Source organism: Corvus moneduloides, chromosome 4, assembly GCF_009650955.1.
Source record: "Corvus moneduloides isolate bCorMon1 chromosome 4, bCorMon1.pri, whole genome shotgun sequence".
Lineage (NCBI taxonomy): Eukaryota > Metazoa > Chordata > Aves > Passeriformes > Corvidae > Corvus > Corvus moneduloides.
In genome coordinates, this window is record NC_045479.1 from 26,559,522 (window position 1) to 26,583,620 (window position 24,099).

The 24,099-nt window shown below is 46.7% G+C and overlaps 2 protein-coding genes across 2 annotated transcripts in view; one reads left to right on the plus strand and one right to left on the minus strand.

Moving 5' to 3' along the window:
• GSG1 (germ cell associated 1) overlaps positions 1–24,099 on the plus strand; it is a 92,494-nt gene that overhangs the window by 36,626 nt on the left and 31,769 nt on the right. The gene's annotated exons all lie outside the window — the stretch shown is intronic.
• Positions 2,236–17,651, minus strand: EMP1 (epithelial membrane protein 1). The gene is made up of 5 exons (XM_032105728.1): positions 17,483–17,651; positions 5,596–5,713; positions 4,790–4,892; positions 4,545–4,685; positions 2,236–3,929 (listed from the first exon to the last, which is right to left on the minus strand). The coding sequence occupies exons 2-5, from the start codon at positions 5,671–5,673 to the stop codon at positions 3,766–3,768; spliced, it is 486 nt and encodes a 161-aa protein (XP_031961619.1). The 5' UTR covers positions 5,674–5,713; positions 17,483–17,651; the 3' UTR covers positions 2,236–3,765.

Sequence of the window (24,099 nt, forward strand, 5' to 3'; positions counted from 1 at the left end):
GTCATCACCCTGTGATCAGGCCAGGAGTCACTTACTTTGCTTGGCTGGTTTGGGCTTCTGCCATTCACAGAGCAGGGCTCTCCCTTAAGGTGTCTGCAGCAGCTTTTGCAACACACCCATGAATATGTACAGATAATTTCAAACCCCTTGATGTGACCAGTTATTGGACTACTTCTTCCCAGCCTATACATAACATGACTTTCTGGTCAGAGCAAGAATGTCTCTTGTCCAGGAAGCTCTCGCCCCCTTGGCTCTCCCTCATTTTTAGCACTTTCTGCAGCTGATTTACTGTAGTCAAATGCCCTGAATTAGTCAGCTGTTTGTCTGTGTAAAACACCTTTCTCCTTGCAGTGACCTCCAGAAAAGAACCAGGGAGGGGGAATCCTTTTGCTCTGCAGTTGGACCTCAGGCATGGGAATTTCTCCTCTGTTTCTCCTCCTTCAAAAGCTTCTCTTCCAAGTCCAAGGACTCTGCTGAGAAATGCTGGAGTCAGCTGTGGTTGTGGGTCTTGTGAAGCTTGGTCTCTGAAATCCCTGTAATGGCTCTTGCAGGAGTGACATGACTTTGTGTCTCACAGTCCATGTGGCACTGGGTCAGTGTCACTTCAGGCTGTGTTGAAGACGGTTTTTGAGCAAATATCTGTCATATGACACAACCAATAGAGCTATTTGCTCCTGTCCTTTCCTGCTTCCTTATGTTTTGTAATTGATCCATGTTTGTTGGCATCTGCTTTTCTGTTTGATGTGTTCTCTCTTGGTGGTGGCAAATGTAATTTTGTGCCTGTGAGCCCCTAATGTAGCAGAATTCAGAAGATGGTGGCGGGAGCTGCTGGGTGTAGAGCAAAGGCTGTCTCATCTGGAATGAATTCTACTTCAGGGACCAGATAACTAGGTTTGTCAGATGCCAGGGGACTCAGTGACTTTTTCCACCTGTAGATTAGGGTACTGATCCTTTAGTAGCCCAAGTGAATTTTCAGGCAAACCAAGCTACCCAGAGTGTCCAGTAGCCTTCATACCCTTTCTAAGCTATCAATGACAAGTTTGTGGTGACACAAATGCTGTTGGAGACCACTGTTCAAAAATTGAGACCATTGCCTATGACCTGTCCTTGTCATCCCAGCAAAGCTGGCCTTGCCTTGTCATCCTGTGAGGTATCATACTGTCACACCCATACCATGCTAGAAACAGGACACACATACCAGCCTAGCAGTGGGTGTGCTCCTGCAAGGCTCACTGGCTAGCTTCCCTCAGTATTCCCACCTCGGTGGGTGGCTCATGGCTCACCTGTCAGTGTTAGCCTTGTCCACAGTGGCCAAGTGGTCTTTGGTTACCCTGTACTTCTAGGAGTGCCAGGAGGATTCGGTGGCCACAGCATTAAGCAGTGCTCACAGCACCAAGTTCAAGAAGCATTTGGACAGTACTCTCAGGCACATAGTGTTATTCTCGGAATGGCCTGTGCAGGGCCAGGAGTTGGACTCGAAGATCCTGATTGGTTCCTTCCAATTCAGCCTATTCTATTATTGTATGACTCCTGGAACCTCCTGAGACCAAGACAAGTGTCCACCCGTAACACACTGTCAGCCCTTCCCACACCCTGCTGGCTGTAAGAGGTTCCCCTCTGGTAAAACTTCAGCTCCTAAAGATTTATGTTCTACCCTCAATTAGCACTCTCTCAGAGGTAGATTAATTGATAAAGAAAAAATTACTACACAGCTGATTCTTGCTAGATCTTACCTCACCTCACAGCTTACAGGATTGTGCCCCAAGTTTCCTGAGATCTGCCGGTGTCCTGGGATTTGGACTCTTTGCTCAAGCTCTAGAACTGCAGAGGTGTTTGGCCAGACAACACTGAAGAGGCAACAACTATACCAACTCGTGAGACCCAGACAAACACCTTGGTGATTTTGCTTTGGGACAGATGAGATCCTGCCAGAGTGAGAAAGTATGTTTCCAGCTTTCCTGGGTGTGAAACAAAGCCTGGCGCTGAGACTGAGTGATACCACTGCTCACACTGTCTGCCTGAGCTTGCAGGCAGCCTGAAACAGGAGCTCTGAGAGTTGTTCTGCTTCCTCCTTCCCTCCAGAACAAGGAAATCTCATATACTGGCATGCAACAGAACATGGTAGTTCTGCATTGTCTTAAAGGGGTGGGCTGTGATTCAGTGAGAACAGCAAATACTTCTGCTAACAAATATCTGAAGCACTAATGAAAAAAAAACCAAACCACAGAGTAAAACTCTTTATTATAAAGGGAATCAGATTTTATTTTTATACCCACAAAGTTAAAAATATGCATTTCAAAATATTTACAATGACTATATATGAAATAACATTTGTTAATGAAACACCAACATACAGTACTAGAATATATCCACCAAATTTATAAAGTCTACATAAGAAGAAAATGTAACAGAAAGAGAGAGAGAGGTAAATAGCATCCATGCACAATCTGCATTAACATGTTTTTTATACTCTCTACCTTTTAGCTGTAAATGGAGTCACAGGAAATTTTGACCTCTCTTGCAAATGCCTCTTGTGACTGAGATTCTTCAAACTAACAGAAATTTGTGGGTTGCAGCAGTATCAATGCCTAACTTTCCTATGCCAGCCTTTCACATGGGGACCTTGTATTACAGAGTGGACTCAGAATCTCTCAGCAACCCTGGGAGGTAGCTAGTTTTGTGGAAAAATTTGGCAGATGGAAAAGCACCAGGTTAAGTGGCTGGCCTAAGGTTGTGCAGTAAAGAGCAAAACTCACAAGCCCTGCTTCATCTCTCCTAATCTCTCATTAGGGAATAAATTTCCTCTGCTAACCATTATCTGCTTTTGAGATGAGCTTTGTCACGAGGTGGGGCACTCAATTAATATCATATACCAGGTGATGATGCGGGAAAAAAGCCCTGCCTACAGATAAAGACTTGTCTCAGTGAGGATCTGCGATGTAGCAGTGCTGTTAACGTGTTCTGGAGTTGAACAGAAGATTATTTTAGTGTAGACACACATCCAGATGATTCCCTCTCTGCATGTGTACCACTGAGCAACTGCATCCTCTACAATTAGGAACCCCTGTATATCTTTACCCCTACACTTTCTCTCTCTCTCTCTCTCTCCAACATCCATGCCTGTATGTTTGCCATTCCTACTTGTATCTTATTCAGTCATGGGAATATCAAATAGAAAATGGAACAACAAAAAAATGTGCTGCCTTATTTTTGTAGATATTTTAACACAAAATTAATCTGATTTCTATTGTTTTTTCTCTCAATTTAATGTCTTTCATGTTAACTTATGTGCATATATATATTTATATATATAAAAAAATGTAACAAAAGGCCCATACCATTTGTTTCAATGGACAAATAAAGGGGTCATAATCCTCAATGCTCAACCCACAAGGCACACTCAAATGTAAGTGAGAAGGGCTGTAGGAAGGGAAAAAGATATAGCCCTTAGTTTTGTGGTGCCCTTTAATCATCACTGCTGAGCTTGAAGCATTGTGAAGGTATGGCACAACTTTGCAGAAAAGGAGAAGAGCTGTCTGGGTCACTTGCAGATTTCTAGCCCCAGAAGTGCTAGATCAGTAGGAGTTGTTTCTCCCTCTCTTTGGTGAAGGAGTTTCTGAAGATTCTAGCTTTGTTAGTGATTTTTCTGTGGTGGCAGTGGTGATGATGGTGGCTGTTTCTCTCTATTGGCCCAACAATTCTCTCAGCAGAGTAATTCTTCCCCACTCCCAGTAACCAACCCTCTCCCCTGGACACCCATCAGCCTTATTTTTTTCTAAGAACAAGGTAGAGAATGCCGATGATGAAACTGAAGCAAAAGCAGATCCAGGCCAATATGAAGCAGTAGCCATGGTGAGCATTTGTGAAGTACACCATCGTGCCTGTGAACCGAGCTGTGTAAATGGAGACTGCAATCAGAATGCACATCCCTGTAGGAAGCAAGAGGGAAAAGAGAGTTGGAAAACGCACAGAAACCAGCACTGCCGCAAGACTTCTGAAGTACTGTTGTCCCCTGAGATTGCAATGCATGTCTTGTGCCATATGAGAGAGGAACTGCTGCCCATTAGGCTTATTTGTGGAGGATTTCTTTTGCAGCTGTGATGACATAAGACACTTGGGGCTTGTTTAGTGGGTGCCAAGAGGAATAAACCTCTGTTAGGAGGAAATCAGTAATAAGATCTGATGACAGTTTGGTGCTACGTGTTGAATCCCATGTGCAGTAGCTGTCTAACTGTTTATTCCCCTGCTCCCCCAAAACACTTGAATCCTTTTTGTTGTCTTTCAAAGGTATTTTGCAAAACTCACTGGGATTTCCTAATGAAAATCTGGAAATACTTTCATTATATACAGCAAAAAATATCCCAACCCAACACTTTCCAATTCCCCAGTCCTTTGTTTTGTAACAAAAATTGGGCCACTGGAAACATTTAGCTGGCTGACAACCTCCCCTGGTGACCGTGTGTGGCAAATGTGTGGTTGCTTGCGTTCGCAGAGGCAGTGGGATGCACTCGGAGCCGTGGCAGGGCGTGCACGTGCATACTCACAGCAAACCAGCATGACGGCTCCGGTCATGTAGAAACGTTTGCCTTTTTCCAGGGTGAACAGCTGGATAATGAACAGGATGAGCGCCACAACGGAGAAAATGATCGAGAGGATCATAAAGGCTTGCACAGCTTTGAGGGAAGCTGTCAAAACACAGAGAATAGATTGGAGAAGGTCAGGACTCAGTCTTGGCAGTGCTCATCAATGTCCTGTGATTCACCATTACGAAAACGCGGATGTAACTTACCCTCATTTTGACTGCTAACTGGCAGCTGAGTGCAGGTCTTGTTGCACAGCAGCCAGAGTCCTGTTGAGATCGTTTCAGAGCTGTAAGAACCCACCATCCAAACCTGAAATAGGGTAGAACGGTTGTCAAGGGGCAGGAAAGCTTCTTCGCTCTTCTGTCAGACTAAACCATAAAGTGAGCACGAGTAGCCCAACTGCCCGAAAATGTCAGCACGAGTTGGCCGCGATGAGCAGCTGGACTGGTGGGATATGCACTGGCTTCCAGTGCCAGGAGTCATTTGGTCCGGGGAAATCACCGTGAAGTCTGTCCCAATCGTCGTGGAGAAATCTCCCAGGTCATCCTGACCCTCTTCCTGTACAAGGTGGTGGGGGGGCACGGCTGGCCAGGTGGGTGCGAGGGGAGCCCAAAATCCGCTCCCACGGCGGGCGGGGGGCGCGGTGACCCCGGCAGCGCCACCAGGGGTCCCCCTCGGCCCAGATTTCCCCGGCGGCCCCGCCGCGCCCCTTGGGCTGGCGCTGCTGAGCTCCCCGGCCACGACTTGCACTCTCCCTGGTGAAGGGTGCTGAGGTGCTGCTGGCTCGGGGCTCCGGGGAGGTGACAGACAGAGGCTGCCTCCTGTACCACCCCGGCTGCCTTCCCGCTCCCTGAGCACACCCACCACAGTTTCATTTCTCTCCATGCCCGCGAGTGGATGTTCCTCACCCTCACCTGAGCACCCACCCCCTGGTCCACCTGCCAGCCTTATCTAAGGCTGGCTGCTGCTGTGGAAGGTGAAAGCCATGTCTTGTCCAGGGCAGTCTACTTACATTGGCAATGGTGGAGACAAAGAGCATGATGACAGTGGCGATGTGAACCACAAAGATACCAGCCAGTAGTACCAACATCTTGGGTCTCTTCTAGGTGGTGTCACTGATACAGGGAGCTCTGAGGGAGAACAAGAACAGAGAGAGGGCGTGAAGGGAAGGGCTGAGTCAAAGAACAGCATTACCATAAGTTTTGTTTACATGCAAAAACCCAAGTTGATCTTAAGTCCACTCTGGAAATGGGGAATCACCAAAATAAAGCCAATAAAAACTTTGTCAGCATCTGCTCAAGAGGTTAAATTGAGTCTGAAGATTAAGGAACCAATTTGGGAGGAGATGTAGAGCATGGGTAGATAACTTGGGGGAATTTTAAAAATAGCCTGAATATATAGATGTTGGGGAAGATGAAACAGGAAAACCTTGGAAATATGATTGCCTGACAAAAGATTTTAGGAATATGAAAACTACAGGCAACATCGAAATGAAAGCCACTTTTGAAATACCAGGTCTTAGTTACTGAACAACTGGAAAACAATGGTATGGCCACTGAAGATAATCCCCTCTTGGTTGAACAATACCCTCTGCTTGCAGGCAGGTCCAAGGGTCAGAGCAGACCCTACTAGCTCAGCAGAAGGGGTCCAAAGAGTAGTTTTTAGAAGTTAAGATGTAACACTCTATGGTAATATAAGAACTCTTATAGGCTGTATGTAAATGCTATAGGATTTGTATCTTGTATTAGATTGGTTAGTGACAATTAGAATATTCAGTACAGAAGATGATTTATTGTATTGTAACCAGGACTTCAGACATTCTCTATTCCTCTCTTCCACTTCTACTCTTACTTCCACTCTTGCTCTCACACCCTCTCTCTCTCTCTCACCTGCTTACTCTCTTGGGCCTGCTCAGAGCTGAGTCAGGCAGCTCTGAGCAGTGCCCCTATACCCACGCCTTTACAATAAACCGACTGTGTCCCAAGACCTGCTTATAGAGATCTTCCGTCTGTCTCCGTCCCGACCGAACACACCCTTTAACCTACAATAGACAGGTTGCTTAAATTGATGTGCATTAATGTAAAGTAAAAATGCCATACTCCAGGCCTACATTCAAGGAATAGGAGTTTTTGCCCATGGGATTCACAGAGGTCAGGAAAGATTTTTCTCTTCCTGTTCTCTGGTGTCTCAGCCTCTTCCAACTGGTCTGGGTCACTGACAGGTGGTATGGAATGGGGGACTGCATGTTCCTTGGTGCATCAGCTGTTGAATAGTGGTGGAGAGTGAGCCAGAGGGGTGGCCACTACTCAGTAGACCACTCCTTTAACTGAAGAGGAGAGTAACCAGAACAGAAACACCAGGAGGTTTTCTGGAGCTGAGGAAGATGCCCAGGTTTGCAATGAAAACTGCCTGTTTCCCTTTTAAAACTTGAAGCACACAGGTCACTTTATTACTGCAATAGGATTCTCTTGTAATGCAAATTCCTCTTTGGTTTGTTTTGGGTATTTTTGCCTCTGTACCCTGCAAACTTTTACTTTTTGTAAGATTTCCTGTCACTGATGAACATGTGATTGGAAAGGGAGGGGAATGTGCTTTAGAAAGCTCACATGACACTGTTTGTCAAGACTGATGGCTTCTCACGTGAAAACATGAAATACAATGAACAAATCTAAGCTGTGAGAATGAATGCAGACAATGCTCACAAATCAAGTGAGTATATTTCAGGCAAAAGCATTTACTGAGTCCACTCTGTGGCCTGTAAACTTCCTAGAAAGTTTGAGAGGGCTCTGTTGCTCTTTCCCTGGGTAGTGCTGGTACTGAAGAGCAGTGTCAAGCATGTGATTAATGTTAGCTGTCAAGTTATTTTGGTCCAGGTGACTCAGGTAAGGTCTGATGCTGTCACCATTTGTACAGGGTGTGGTAACATTGTCCTGAAACAACACAATTATACTTTATGATGTCTTCCACACAAACTGTGACAAAAGGCTTTGTAAAGTCCCATTCATGCGTCTTTTTTTACTTGATGACTCCACCTTCTCCACTACTGTCTTTCCTCTCACTGCAGCCATGAGTGGGAGTGTATTCCTGTAAAATGCTGCAGCTGTTCCTGGCACTGCTTTGTATACAGTTTCCCAAACCACAATGGGTAGGCAGGCTTCTCCATCAGTGGCACTTTGACCAGTTCAGCATTAGCTAGTGACCAGGAGGAATTCCTTGAGTTCAGGACCTCAAGGAACCAGCTCTGTTGGGTCACTGCTCCCACCCAAACAAGGCTACTCCTCAGTAAGACAGATTAGGTTTGGTGACTAGTCCTATCTCCTCAGCAAAACTTACCTGCTGTGAGGTTTCCTTCACCTGGAGAACTCTCTGGAGATGTTAAGCCCTGGCTTGCTGAATGTGGGCCAGGCTTGCTTGTCTGCTTTGGGGTGTCCTAGCAAACTCCTCATGCTCTAGAGCTTGATTTGGCTGGATGGTCTGGTCACTGTGACCTCTCTTGTCAAAGTACCTCCCTTAGTGATGATCTTGGAGAAAGAACAGCCTTCTTAGGACTTTACCTCTGACTGTAGTGACAGTCATTTATGAGTTCAGCACTGCTAAAATCCAGGTTCTCAACAGTGTGTTCAGGCTACCACATGAACATACCTGACCTAAGAGTTAAACCCCTTCTTTCCATTGACTGTAAAAGGAACGAGGATTTCAAAATGCTGGATGGCAACTGATACCGATATTAACACTGCGCCTCAAACTGTTGCCATGACTAAGTGACATATCTGCAGCAAACTCTTGACTCAAAATCTTCCTGTCCCTTTGACTACTTCTCATTCTTTTTCCTGATTACCTTGGTTCTTACACAAACTGTAACAAGTGTTCTTGACACTACAGGGTACTGGCATGCATAAACCAAACTCTGACAAATTTGCCTGCTCTGAAATTTGCCTTTACTGAACAGTGGCTAAACTTTCTTCTTTCTTAGATGGATGTATTTTTCCATGGCCTCTTTAAAATCTCATTCAGCGCTTTTCTTTTCCTTATTATTTTTGAGGACCTTCAAACAAAGTTTTCTACTTGAAAGAGTAAAAACCTACTTTCATGACATCCTAAAGGACTGGAACAGCCCTTTTAAATGCATTTTTTGTTTGCATTCAGAAATGAAAATGAGGGATAAATGTTACTTTACAATGTAAAAAAAAACCCCCAAAACCATGACCCCACACCCAAGACTTTGACCAATACTCTAAGAAAAAACAGAAATCCTTTATTCCCTTTGCTTTTTCTGCCTGTTCTAGCACTGCAGGAGAGCAGTGTTAGTTCAGGTGCTCTCAGTGCACCTACTTCCTGAGAACGTCAGCACCTCTCCCTGAACACACACGCTATCAAATGCAAACTCCCCCAGGGGATATGTGCTCACAGCTTAGTTTTGATTCTTTGCGAGTTAAAGCACAAGCCTCCCTCTGTATTCATTTGCTTTCCCCTTTCTTCGTCTCTCTCTGCCTGTTAAATAAAACACGAGAGAACAATCCCAGAGGAGCCGTGGGTGAACGAATGGCACTGAAATAGATTCACTTCTGTCTCTGATGTTATGGCGTGGACTTTTCCTCCCATTAGATAGAGAAACTGGCAGAGCACTGGGGACTGACAGGATACCATTTCCATTTGTTAAGTGTGAGACATCGTTCTCCACTACAGGGTGGGGTCGCATTGCTGGAGCAATAGGACAGAATTGCATGCAAATGCCTTTTCTTCCATTCCCGTACCTAAACTGCAGCTGCATTTGGAGTTCCTCAGGCTCTTCTTGGGCTATGAGTCAGTCTTAGCCTTCCTAGAGCTGCCAGTTTTTTCCACTGACTCACCCCAAAGCTCTCAAACCCCACAATAATTTAACCCTGAAAGATAAAGTGCTCAGGACACTGTCAGTTTCAGGACTGCTTCTCAAGAACCAGTCAAGTGAACAATTTGTGAGTCTTCCCCAAGCATCTTTCAGAGGAGAGACCCCAACTAAACCAAGAAAAAAAGGAATGAGACATAACAGTAGAAGGACTACTGAGGTAGGGCAGGCTGGTGGGGAAGTGAAGGTCATGCACCTGCTGAACAGCCTGCATGAGTCAAGAGAAGATCTTGTGCTGATAACAGTGGACTGACTTTCCTTTTCATGGGGTGATGGATGAAGAGAAATAACAAGCCACACCAACAGTAAGCACGAATAAGAATCACCACAGAAGCCTTCAGTACAAAAGAACCTCCAGATAAGCATGACAGACTCTTAGCTGTGTAGAGACTATTTCTCTGACCGTGCAAGAGTACACATACTGGGGAACAACACACAGCCCTGCTGCACTCCAGTTCAAGTTCAAGCAGGCTGGCAATATCTATTAAAAACTAAGACAAAGTCTTCTCAAGCAGGCAGATTGTTGCCACCCGTATCACCCCTCTGTCTACTTAAGGGTTTGGATCCTTCTGTCTGGAGGGCAATATGGAGAAGTGAGTCCTTGCCCCTGGTTTGCTTCTTAGCAAAGGATCAGGATGGAATGTGAAGTGCCACTTGGAGATATGATAAAGGCCAATGGTATAGTTTCTCAAACATGGGGAGTGAGTTACTCAAGAGGGTAAGCCAGATTAGGTAGAGGTGCTTTGCTTCTGACAGTAAGTGCATTGCAGTGAAAGGACTAGAGGGTGAGTGTACAGGACGTTTCTGCAGGAATTACGGGGTTGTTTCGGGTGAAAAATCAGGGCACTCGCAACTAAATTTGAAATATTTCAGACCTCAAGCATTCCTTAATGGATGTAGCTCATCTGACTTCCATTTCCATCTTCCTCTCTGACCTGAGGTCCCTGCTTGGGACTGCCTCTCCCAGGCTCAGTTGGTGAGGTGTACTGTGAGAGATGCCAGCTGAGGTGAGAACCCAGCCAATAGCCTGTAGCTCCCTAGAGTGTCCAGGGAGCAGAGGACATCTAAATTGCACTGCCTGTGCACGCTGGTGACCTCTGACTCCTTTAAAACGGAGTTTGTCAGCTGAAAGGCCCTTTACTTTGATACATTAGGTTTCTCAACAATGGAAAGATGGCCTTTTGGGGAAAAAACAAATGCTTTTGGTTAGAATGTCAACAAAAATCTCCATAGATTGAAAGCAACTAACATGAAAGAAATTCTGCCTTTTCCAGCTGCCACTACAGAATATAAGGAAGGCAGTAGCAAGTCAGATCAGTGGTCTGTCTCTCCCAGTAGGCTGTCTCTGATGGGGACAATAGGAGGTCCAATATTTAGAGAAAGCACATGAACTTGGCCACTGTCTGAGGGGGCACAGAGTCACACCAGGAATACTGGTGGTTCAAATCAGGGCCAAGGCCTCTTGGAAAGGAAGGAGAAAATTGGAGAGTAATGGACAGGAAGTAAAAACTGTTTGGTATTGTTTGAGACAGCCACAAACTTCCACCTCTGTTACCACTGCATTCCTCACTGCAAAGCCAACCCACAAACAGCAATGCTGCCATGCTGCTACCAGTAAGGGAAACCTCAGTGTGGGATGAAACCTTCTGCAGAATTTGTACATCTGCCTTTTGACTGAGCTGAGGCCATCACTGCATCTTAGACCTGCTACAACTGCACACCTTGTGTGCACTATGAGCATCAGTCCTCATTGTGCCCAGAGTCATCTGGCAGGATGCAAAGATGGGAAGGTCTCTCTGATATTTTGGTGACATGATGACAGTGGACATGTCAGACTGTTACTAGAAAGCTCATGCCAACTTTAAACAACAACAGGGAAGAATCTTTTTGCTTTCATCCTTTGCTCTGTCTCTTGCTTCAGATCCAGATGAATCCCGAGTCTTTGCTGACTCCAGACTTTTACGTACTACTGTATGTCAGCACTGCTGTTGACAGCCTGGTTTTGACAGACCAGCCTGACTCAATTTACAAGTCAGATGCTTTTTATAGACACGTGGATGAGTAGGCTGGTGCCTCTGGAAAGAGATTTCACATGTGTGGGAGAAGGGTTGGGCAGGAGGTGTGTGTGGGCACATGGAGACCTTTGGAGCCTCTGGTTTACGGCAGTGAGATTTCACGTACATGTGGGTAGTGGCTGTGATGACCACATGGGGTACAGCAAGGTTGTAAAACCAGCAGATTAATGCCAACCAAAAGGAAAATGTAGACCAGCCTGAGGGGCTACAGCTGAAAATAAGCTTAAGTAAATGGAAGATTTTGTCTGGTTCTTGTGAAGCATTTCTTGGTGGAGTGGTCTCCAAGAGATCAGTGGAATTTGCCTTCCCAAGGGAGTGGTGAAGCACCACCATGTGAAAAATTTCTTATGGGATCTGACAAATTCCTCAAGAATTCACCCTTGGTGATGAACCTCCACTCACTGAGAGATGCAGAGGGGAGTCACAAAAGATGAGACATAAGGGTTTTCCAGCTCTCATGCTCATGATTCATATGAGAGTGGGGAAATATCAGAGCTCCTAGGGCAGACAGTGAGAAATTGGCATTTTCTCCAGAAGAAACCACCCTCAAGCGCTCAGCCATGTGACAACATCAACTGAAACTCCAATGCTCGCTTGGTAGGCGGAAGGGGAAGAGACAACTGCCCGGGGCCTGGCACGCAGCCAGCATCCGCTGCTGGAGGAAAACACTGTCACTCCTCACACTAGGCACGCCAAGGAAGGGCTGGGACTGACGGGCAGCTAGTAAGAGGGAGGGGTGGGGAAGGGACCCCAGAGCTAATGGAAGCACAGAAGTGTTCCTCTGCACCTCCAGAGGTGCGATGCAGAGCGCCCTCACCCCTTAGAGCGCTGGGTGGTCCCTGGGTGGGTTAATTAGACACCGGAGTTGCTGGCAGGACTTCCAACAAGATTCCGAGATACACGAGGAACATTTGTGGGAGGACTGACAGTCTGGGCGTTGACGTGTTGTGTGTAGGGGTGTGCATCTGCAGCTCTGTGTGGCTCCCTCTATGAATGGGAGAGTGCATCTGTGGGTTCCCTGTGAACTCTGTGTCTGTGTGTGTGCATGGCTTCTTTATGGGTGCACGGATCTATCTGTGTGACACTGGCAGTGCCCACGTGGGAGAAACCATCTGACAGCTCTGACAGGAAAGCTCAGGTTACAGTGCGGTATGAGCAAAGGCAAACAGCTCACTGCTGGCAGGACTACCTGCTTTTCCTCTTTGCAACAGCCTTTAGATAGAGGTTGAAGGTCTGTGAAGCCCACATCAGCTGTGCTTTTGGTTGCATTCTTGGATTAAAACTGCAATCCTGTGATTTACATAGACAGTTTTGTCTAGCTATTCCTTATTTTTTCCCCAAGGGAGTGTAACTCTGAAAAAGAAGTTGTATCTTATAGTGTGTCTGTCTCTCAAAACTGCAAAACCTCTGAACATGACAGTACAGCCTATGAGGCACTGAGGGCAGTGTTACTCAGGCATCTAAAGAGTCTGAGCTTTTGGGTCAGTTTGCTTTTGGGGTGCCTTTGCTCCAGCAAGCCAGCTTGGAAAAGACTGCGCGGGATTAAAATGCAAAATTGTGTGAAAGCTCCTTCTTTTAACCTAAGTGCACAACTGATGAACTGGGGGGAACGTGTGTATAAAGCAGACACAGGAGGATGCTGTGCAGCCTGGAGCTGGTCAGTGCTCTGTGCAGGGTGGGATAAAGGTGGTCGTGATGTAAAATACCTCAGCTGGCTTTCAGAGGGCTCCTTACACCTGTGACCAGTACGGGCTGGCAGAACAGTATAAGCTAGTTCATGTTACATGTGGCTTTTGAGACATCAGGAACTGCCCTGCTGAGGGCACACCATGCTGGCCGAGTTGCGGCCACTGGAGGCCAGCTAGCCGGCAGGTTGGCTCGGCCGCCTAAACTGTCACAGCCAGTGGATGTACCCAGCTTTCCTTCAGCAGTGGTCCACATTCCTGGAGCTGGTCTTCAGCAATCCTCTGACCAGCCTGCTCCCAGCTCTGAGCATTTTGTAGCTCTCCTCTCTTGCTCCCGTGACTCTCACTATCCTTCCCAGAGGCTTGCTGGAGCCAATACAGGGAAGATATCTCTCTGGAATGAGAAGAATGTGGACAATGGACCCAGTCATGGTGGTTGCTTTCACAACTCCCCTCATTGAGCAGACCCTGCCCTTCGAGGGCAAAAGGACAACAAAGGTCCTCACCCTGGATTTCCTCAAATACAAATACATTGCCAGGTGGCCCCACATCACAAGAGCTAAGCCTTCAGCATGAGTCACTGTTCACCTGTGTCAGCCACTCCAGGGCTCAGAGTTCAGTGCACTTCTCTACAGGACTGGGGACGACCTAGCCCAGATCTGTCCCTGGGCTCTCGTCATGGGTGTCTCCCCATGCCTCTGCTACAGACTGGTTTTCACAGGGTAAAGGGGATAGATCTTAATTATGATCTTGGCAAACTTGTCACTCCCTCGGGCAATGTGCATTCTGGAGCTGAGTTGTCCTAGCCTGTCCCTCCCTTCTATGACAAGGCATGGGCTATATTTGGTCTTACCAAGAGAGCAGCTTCCATATACTCCCTGAAAACAGTTCAGAAGGAGCAGGGTGCGTGAAGCTGCAAACTTGGCCAGAGTTTCCTTTGTTCATTGTCAAGCTGTTCTAGCTAAGAAAGTACTTTCCAAAGCTCTCCCAGCAGGGTTTGAAGAAATCACACTCCAGATGGCAGCCCCGAGATGTGCTGCTTTGCTGCTCTCCCCACAGTGCAATGGCAGGGAGCAGCTTAAGAGGCACTCCAGATTCCCCTCTGGGCAGTTTATATGGGGAACTGCTGCTAGACCCTGTGTCATGCTGTGGGATGATTGGGTGTGGACTGGCCCTGACAGAGGATTAGTACAGGCATAATTGAGATGTGCTTCAGTGTGTTTGTTCACTGCCACTGTTACAGCACTGCGGCTATGAGTTAGTTATCAATCCTGGCAGGGCCATGGAGAAGAGCCTCCTTTTCTGTGAATGCTGCTTTGCCTCAGCAGAAAAGACCAATGAAGTATTAAGCATCCATCTTCAGATGTGAAGATTGGAAATCCCCTTCCTTGCCCTCCCTTTTAGAGGAGTAAAAGAGCAGCTCCAGGCCTCTTAATTCTCCCTGTCTTGAAGGAAGGGTAAATAAATCTCATATTTTAGTTTTATCTCATTACTTTTTTTGTAAGAAAGCAGAAGGAAGGAAAGAAATTAGGAGTGCCATGCTCTGCAGCCTGCCTTATGTTGTGCTGGGTGACAGTGCTGTCACTTCCCTATTGAAAGGTACCAGGCACAGGAACCTGTTTACATCAAAGGGGTCTAGTAGGGCTATTTCTTGCCTTATGGGGCATTTGAGCAAATTTTGCACTGAGGGCAAATTTCAGCTCAGCATCAGGTGCCTCATCCTTTGCCATCCATGCAGCACTTAGCAAAGGCAGCACTAAGTGACCTGGGGGATGAGCAAGGGGAAACATGCCATGGGAGGGGTGTCCCAGCAGCCACCTGGGGATTATGAGGCCCGTGAACCCCATGGGAGCGGGCAAGGCTATGGCAGCAGGCTCCCTCCTGCTTTTGCTTGCTCTGAGGAAACAGAAGCAGGCACAGGCTGAGTGCCATGAGCGAGCCTTGCGGCTGGGAGAGTGACAGATAGAGAGACGGATTAGTGCTTGCAGCAAATCTCCCCAGTCTCATTATAAACAAGGCCCTGAGGTGGGTCTTTTACCAAAAAACATGCTGGATATTATCAGCAAATCTCCCAGAACTGTTTCAAAATACAATCTCTGCTCCACCCCAGACCACCAAACAGCAATTCCTGCATGCACTTGCATCGCTCCCACACTGCAAAATTGAAAGACCACCAGCTTGGCCAGAAGGGCCAGTTTACCAAGCCCAGGGCTCTCTGTCCTCAGCAGGGTCTCACTGGGGGAGCACTAGCAGCTGAGGCACCCACTCCAAAACTTGGTGCTTCCCCGCAAGATCCCAAGTCACTTCTCCATTAATGTGTCCTTGGGTGTGGCTCGACTCCATAGCCATCAGCTGTCTCCCTCGGGATGGCATGTGCCCACTGGAGATCCCTGCTCTCACACAGGGGTAGCCAGGATGAATGGCTCAGACCGCGTGTGACGTGTCTGGATGGTTAGTCATAGCTGGGGGAGCTTCCACGGAAGCCTGCTGACAGGAATTCCTTGGGTGGGTGTGCAGGGCCTCGCATGAAGGCTCTGCACTTCAGGGTGTGCTTCCAGGCACTGCAGTGTTAGTAAGGCACCTCCGTTTTGATCCTTTCCCGATGCTAATCCCCAAGGCAGCAAACAGAAATAAGCTGCCTTTAAGGGCTCACCTCTCCCAGTGCTCACAGTCCCCAGGTGCACTGGGTGGAGGCATTCAGCTGTCCTAAACCCCTGTTATCATAGGAACAGTAGCTAATGGGCTCTAAGTTTTAACACTCTTCATGCCCAGCTCCCTTGAGTGTTTGCTCAGAAAAGAATCCCACTACATCCAGAAATGTCAAGTGGGCAGTTCCCGGGCAAACTTGCTCTCAGAGGTGCCTTGAGGAATTCAAAGCTTCGGAGTAAAAGTTGTTCTGTGGCCACAGCATTTTTTTTTAATACCAAAATGATTTAATTCTTAATCGTATTAAATGACAACTTCCAAAAATGCTTTCTTCTCATTCTAGTTTCTGACTGCCCTGGAAACACTCGCTGCCTCAGTTTCCCCACCACTCCAACACATTTATTTCTCAGTCAGGAGGCACCACTGTGTGACTGAGCCACAAGCAACAGGGCCAGAGGGGACTTCAAAATTCACAAAATCCATCCTTTTCCACAAAGTTACAGTCAGCTCAGCTTCTACTTCATTCATACAGTAACTATCCACAGCTCCAGCCTGAGCCCCACCCATTCCTGCCCGTATTGGGCTAAATACTGTTCAGTCTCTTTCAAACCCTTGAAACTGTGCAGGGGCGGGCTGAGTTCCTGCAACAGGAACCCAAGTGTGGTGCCAACAAACTGGCTTTGCTGCACTCCCTTTCTCAGACCTCAAAAATAGTTCAGATTTGACCACAGGATGCAAACCATAGCAGACAGATGAAATAAGAGAACTGGTGAAGAAGAGGAGGAAAAGAAAGAGGGGACGGTTGCATGGAAAAAGGCAGGTGAAGAGGGAAAATTGCCAGTCTCTGCAGTCCTACACTTCCCATCAGTGTCTCTACCTCCTCGACACACCCTAACAGCAGATTGTGGTGCTCCTAGCAATTCCACCCGCTCCCCCACTTCTCCTCGCAGTGCTCCCCACTCCAGTGGCTGTGCTGCCAAGGAAGGCGTAGCACGCATTTCTACCCTTCACATGGCTTTGCTCAAGAGCTGGGGCTTGGCTTCAGCCTCAGGAGCCAGAACTCCCAGAAAAAGGGAGATTGTCTCCACTGTACCCCAGAGTCTGCACCCTTGGGGCCTCTCAGTCTTCACTTGGAATGATTGCTATTGTTTTAAATTACAGCTTGGCAAACTAATTATGGAGGGGAGAGAGACAAGCAGAAATATCTGAGCGCCAGAAAAACCGAGCCAGCAGCCCTAATTCCAAGCAGGCATTTTTCCACACTTGTCAACAATGCTACTCCAAAAGCCCACAGCAGCTCCTGAGTGTGAGCTGGCCCAGGTTGGGCACCCTGTGCCTGTGCCCTGACTGCACGTGTCCTGGAGGTGAAAATAACATTGCTGCTGCCAGCGCTCCAAGACTGCAACCAGGGTGCCTTGCAGCGCCCCTTTGCCCTGGAACGCAGCTGGATTTCAAAGCAAAAGATGAAAATTAAGGTGCGTGCCATAGCCAGCTCGAGTGCCAAGATGAAGAGAAGGAGCAGAGGAGAAAGGCAGACTGGTGCTGCTAGCAGAGGGAGCAGCCACTGAGGGAGAAAACTTTGTGAGGATTTTCAAGGACAGCTCTTACCGTGTGGGCTGGGACCGGTGCTGGCACCTGTGGAAGAAGGAGCGTGCTGGGCTGCAGTGCCGATGTCCTGGAGTGCAGGGCTGGAGTGAAGGGGAGTGACCTGGTGGTGGTTTAAGTTTCCTCCGGTGGTGTGGGAGGGTGGTGTCTTTCCACTCTGTTTTAAAGGAGTTACTATGAATCAGACTGCCTTTAAAGAGAAGAAAAAAAAAAAAATGAAATTAATGAGCTACGCCCTGTTTTGTTGGCAGGGTGTCAAGAGTCTCTGGGACGAAACCAGCGATTCAAAGAAATCTGCAGGGCTGTGTCTGACTCAGTGTGCAGCACAGAGACCGCAGCCTGGAAAAACGACTGACGCTGCTCCAGCTGAGTAAGAGAGGCCCACAACAGCATCTGTTTATAAAACTGAACTTTGGTTGTCATAAAAAAAAAAATTGTGTAGTTATAAATGTGGCAACAGGACTTCGACAATACAATCACTCAAACAAACAGTGGGTTGGCAGGGGGGATCCCGAGGCTGGGTGAGTCACCGCATCCCCTCCCTGTGCTGCATGGAGAGAAGTCGCTGAGGCTGACAGCACGGGGGAATTCAAACCGGACCTGTGAGGTTGGCATGGACAAGACTTTTGGGAATATATCAAGGAACAGAGATGCTCAAAATGCAGCTCTGGCCTGGTGGTGACTCCGGAGCAATTTTGCCAGATGGTGGTGGTTTGCTTCCATAGAGAGAGAGCAGGCAGGGAAGAAGAAATAAGGAGCTTGTTATTCACAGTTTTCTGAGGTCAGCATTTCTTGCCATCTTAAAGACTTCTAAAAATAGATCCTTTACATTTGCTGAGAATTGGCTGGTGGAGTTGTCTCCTAGATGCTACAGGCAAGATTGAATAGGGATGTGCTTGAAATGTGAGTGAAAGGGGAAGAAGTTTTTCAGAAAGCACCCATGTTAAAATGTGATCCATATTGCAATAGAGTTGGTGGTCTGCTACTGCAAGGAATCAACCCTGCCTTTGCAGAGGCCCAGCAAGAGATAAGCAGATACTGACAAAATACCTGGCAAAGGCCTTTCCCACTTTACTGAGGATGGCATTGGATTGCCTTTATTTGAAAAACGAAGCTGGTTCTCTTTGATATCTACACAGATTAAAAGATCTTGCTGTTTTTCAGATTATTCCTTCTGTCTGGTGTTATTGATATGTGTCTGGTCTAATTTTAGACTATAGCAACCTGCTTAAAAAAAGAGCTATGGATAAAACAGCAGCAAAGATGACACATATGGTGGGCAAAGACAATTCTGTGGGAATTTTTCCACTGATGGAAAATAAAGACAGTCTTTTTTCCTCAGGGATAAAATAAGCCTAACTGTGTTTAATGCCTATGAATTAGAATGTGCTTCTTGTTGATATATATGAATACAATATTCAGGAAAAGTTTATTTGCTTACCCTGCAGAAGAAGCTGGCATTTGCATTTAGCTGCACCATCCGTTTCTCCTGCTCTGTTCCCGTGGCAGAGTTTATTGGAGTGAGGGATGCTCAGCTCCGTACGAAAGAGTACAATAGAGCGCTGGATCTCAAAGCAAGCTCTGGGGACCAGAGTTCAGCTGTGGTGAAGTATCCTCTGCCCCAGACCTGTTCACAAGTGACTGCCCAACTGCCAGGGAACAGCTGCTTGCAATCACAGAACTGCTTATCTGGGACCCAGCAGACAAAACACTTGCATCAAAAAGCCACTCATATGGGGCAACAACAGTGGAGCCCCCTAAGAGGCTGGATATGAAGTGAGCAGTGGCTGACAAAGCATTATTTGTCCAGAGAGAGCAAGGTAGTTTTGTACAAACTGCTCTCTAGTCTGGGAGGCTGTGGCAGGCCAATATCAGAGGCTTCACAGGGAGGCAGAGGTGTTCTGCAGCATCAGCATCAGCTTCCCTGCAGGAGCATTGCTTCTGAACTCTCCATCTGGAAGTGTTGGTGCCCAGCCAGCAGAGAGAAGAGTAACCGGACAGGCCACACAGGCTGTGACCGTGGCCCTGGAGAAGCATTGTTACCCTGCCAACCATTGGCTTCATCCCTGTTGCTAGACCTGTCAAGCCAGGTGTGCGAGGGGGTAACAGCACGTGCCAAGTGAACAAGAGTGTGGATAGATGCTCCTGTTTGGGAGCAATGCTGCAATGCTGCACGTCGACAAGAGGATGGTTTAAGGAAGAGAGGGTATCCCCATCATGCCAAGGTACAATGAGGTTAGGGGAGAGTTCAGCTTCCACTGAGCAGATTGGTATCTCATTGAGATACTTCCACCTTTCATCTGGATACAGAGAAAGGGTAGAAGTGAGAGAATATCCTACCAATAGCTTAAGGAAGGAGAAAGTTTCAAGTTGATAAGATTTATCATGTTTTCTGTAGCTGTTCCTGTGGATGAAGGGTTAGCCCAGTAAGTCTTTATGTGTGTGTGATGGACAACCAGCTCTATCCACTCATCCAGAGAAGAGACTGGTCTTTCTGTATGCCTGCAGCAATTTCTCCCTTTATGCTGTGTGGTTTCCACAAGGCAGTTTGCAATAGAAAGCCCACGACATGAAAAGTGTCAGCATGAGATCAAAAGTCTTAAGCATTCTGCAGGTTTGACACACTAAGGTTGAATTGCCCAAGATCCCCATGCCATACTTCATGGTGTCCCTTGACGTAAGCATCACTCATTTCACAGGCTTTTCTGAATGCCTGCAGTCTGTTAATTGGAGGTGCTCAGGTCAAAGCCATGAGAAATTAAGCTGTGAGAATCTGGATTAGCATTTCCACGGGCAATGAGAGGGTGAAGATTTCCCATGTGTGTCGTGCCTTTGCTGAAGTTCTTCCCAAACGAGCAGCTTGCAGCTGCTGTAACTCTGCTTGTTTTGCCATGTCCCACATTTTTAGGCATTACTACTGTCAGTGAACAGTAGCCTTTGGCATTAAAGGTGTCCGCAGTGACATTAGATAAGAAAAGCATTAAGCCTTTACAAGCCCAGATCAAAGGAGGAATGGACGATATGAATGGGAAATGGGGTGTGGAGTTAGGAGTGAGGGAGGCATGGTCAGGCTTGGCTGGAAGCATCTAGAACAGATTGTTTTTAGAGACCGGTGGTGCCAGAAGAAATAGGCCATACATGGTCTCTCTGCACTCTTTGCAGATGCGAGAATTTATGCTTGGGAAAGTTCTGTAGCTGAGTTCCCATGCTCTCTGGGATGCTTTCAACAGGAGTTTAACTATATGCTATTTGGATGTGCTTTTCTGGCTAACTAGCTGCAAACACATATTGCATATTAAGCCCCCCTCAGTCTAAATAGCATGTCTTTCTACCTAAAGAGTTCCTCTCTCTTGTATGTGCTATTTATTCTGTGCATCGTCTTGCTGGCTGGTTGCAGGACAAATGGAAGTGATACAGTCCGTGATGTTCACTACTTCTACACTTGTCATGACATGGAGAAGGCGGGGTGGAGCCTCAGCTGGTGTGTGGGTTTAAAGAAATAGAAACCAGCAAGTTTCATACTGCTCTGCAGTGGTGCAACTGATGTGTTTGTGTGTATATTGTGGGGTTGTCCCTGTGATACAATAATTTGCAGAGACAGGATAAACCTCACAGCTATGTGTTAAACTGCGTTTTGTCACGCCTGACTTAAAATGTGAGCAGTCATCCACTGGAGAGGAAAGGGCGGTGGTTCCCTTATTTATAGCTTCACTCAGTTTTGAGGAAGCGGATATTGGAAGTCCCACCTCTGTGGTTTTGGTCATTTCTCTAGTGTGTCTTGTCATGTTCCTGTCCCTCCGAGGACTGCTGTATGTCCAGTACTTAGGGCAGCTGGCTTTGCAAGCTCAATGGTACAAGAAAAGGGTGGATTACAGTCAACACTGAGCAGATGTAACTCTTCCTGTGCACAGTTTAGTTTTTGGGTTAGGTTGTTTTTTTTTGGTTTGTTGTTTTTTGTTTTGTTTTGGTTTTTTTTCTGTCAGGGATGATCTCTGTTCTAAGTACTCTGGTAAACTGTATGATGAACAAAACCTACAGAAACATCTACATCTAGTTTTTCCAAAATCATTCAGAGTTGCCAGACTGACTGATCTTTTGAAAGTGCATGATAGGTATTGAATAGAAAATGCCCTGGTTTTACAGCATTTGTGTAGGCATGTTTTGTCACAAAGCTTTAACAGGTAAAAATTGGAATAGTTCCCTCTAGGACTGTAGCAGTATGAGTGGGATCTATGACAGAATACATTCTGCACACCTCACTTATCACATCTGGGAAGACCCAAAAGTTCCCTTGTTTCTTAACATGAATAAAAAACTTAATATGGACATGAGATAAGGAGGTTGTTCCTACTATAGTTGCATAGTGATTGGGATTTAGTTTTTTTTCCATGTGGAAAGGACCATAACTTTGCTCTTATGTCAGAAAGGGAGGTATGATTCTGCTGGGCAGTGGGTGGACTTGCATCTCAGACTGTCTGACAATCACACTGTGGTTGCTGCAGAAGATTCTGTGGGATTGGGTTCATGGCAATCCATTTGTAACTGGTGGAGGGGTTTGAACTAGTTCTCAGGGGGATGGATAGCCCAAAGGTGCCTTGCCTTCCTGGGTGCTGTTGGATGGGATGAACAGGATCCTCAGGCTGAGGTTCTGAACACATGGAGGAAGCAGCATGAGCTGGCTGGTGCTAGGAACAGAGACCCAAACCTGGAAAAATTAACTTTTTTTCTGTGCTTTGATGTAAAAGAAGGTGTGGTGAGATGAGAGCTGTCTGATATGTGGTGGTCTTCCCCTGCTTTTATAAGAGCAGGGGAGCTGCAGTCCCCATCTCTTTAACCTCCGTCTTAGTCTCTTCCATTTTTCCATTGGAAACAGCCCAGCTGAAGGTATTTGCTTATAATGTGCAAATGGTACCTCTGCTCTGGCAGACCCATCTGAGCTGTCACTTCCCACAAGAACCTCTCCCACTCCACATCAAAGGGTTGGTGGTTGGTGGTATTCTCCACCTGCACATGAAGGCCTTTCTCATGCATTCTGGCAACCAAAGAGGTTTTCTTTATTGCTCTCTCCTGCTCCTGGTTCATTTCTAACTCTGTCTTCTGTGACTGTTGTACTGTGCAGTGCACAGTACCACTTGCTTCAAGGTTTTACCATGTTAGTAGAGGAAAAAAATCCTACAAGCACGACGAAGTGGCATAAGTTGACAGTGCCTTACTGTTCTTCTTTCATTCAGTGACAACAAAGTGAGTTGTCTGCTTGACTGTCCTGCATCCTGGACTGCAATTGTGTTGATTGTCCATAGAAATGGACCTTGGTTAAGAGGCCAAGGCAAGGGCAGTGTCATTTGCACTGTGGTTGAGGTTTGATAATGGGACATATTTCTATTTATCTGCTGCTCCCATGTGCCATTTGCACGTGTTAGTTCTACTCAAGGTTTGCTGGACTTTCTCCTTAGAGCAGATGCTGGTGTTCTGAGAAAGTTGTAGGATCTCCTTTTGCAGGCAGAAGTAAGGTTTGGAAGGCACATAAAGATTTCTGTACTTGCTTCTCACTCTCTGCAATATTTTGCTTTTTTGAATCTCAGGATGCATTTATTTAAGTAATGTTTTAGTGTCACAGGCTCTACAGATATGCAGGAAGCCTATGCTAGCCTGGGAACATAGATGGCAGAGACTGAAAAGGACCTGGCAAATTAACAAACCAAGCAGGCAGATCACTTTTGCAACTAAATGGAAAGAAAAGCCCAGGGAAGGCTTCCTAGTGGTTACCTATACTGTTCTCCCATTGAGGAGAAGGGTTGATGGGAGGGGGAAAAGCACCAAGCTCAATGCATAGCGAGAAGAAGGAGATGAAAAAAAGGAAAGAGTCTCTGGGATGGAAAGACAGCTAGACATTGGCAAGGTCAGGGCAGGACAGAGAGGGCTGAACGCCATGGATGATGCAGCCAATAAGGATAATGCCTCTGAGCTCCAAGTTCCTGACCAAAGTAAACAGAGCTGGCAGGAGGCTGGGAAGTCCTCTCCTTTCTGTTGCTTTTGCGTGGAAGAGGGAGGGGACAATATCTAGGTTTGCTTTTTCATTCCCTGACAGAGAAGGAAATGATTCCTGTGACTGCAGAGCAATGGTTCCTTTCTGAGAGGAAACATCTACTTGTGTCACACTACAGGCCAGCTTCTAAGTTCATTTGCAGTAGGACAGAACCAGAACAGCTTGAATCAACTTCATGGCAGGTTTTCTGATTACTGAATCAGGGATTGAAGCGGTGCCACCATGTCAAGAAACTGGTGGTAAAGAGAGAATTTGTGGGGGAGAAAACCTCTCACCACAGCACAAAGATTGAACATTTAACATTTCCTTCCTTGCTCCCTGCCCCCCTTGCTTCTTGCCAACTCTTGATTGGACTTTTGAGAAGAAACATAAATTCTACTTTTCTTCCCCTCATCCATACCCGCTCCTCGTCTGTGCCTTATGCATTCACAAACACAAAAATCGTCATGACTCCATTCCTTCTGCTTTTGTAATGTACAGTCACCGCTTGTGTGGCTCCCTCGTGCTTGAGGCAGGATATGGGCAGGAAATAATAGCACAAGATTCAAACTGGAAAAATGCAAACCTATTATCT

Coding starts and splice junctions, on each gene's coding strand:
- EMP1 (XM_032105728.1), bottom strand. CDS start 5,673: ATGTTGGTACTACTGGCTGGTATCTTTGTGGTTCACATCGCCACTGTC. Junction 4,686..4,789: donor AGTTAGCAGTCAAAATGAGG/GTAAGTTACATC, acceptor GTGTTTTGACAG/CTTCCCTCAAAGCTGTGCAA. Junction 3,930..4,544: donor AGCCGTCATGCTGGTTTGCT/GTGAGTATGCAC, acceptor TGCTTCCTACAG/GGATGTGCATTCTGATTGCA.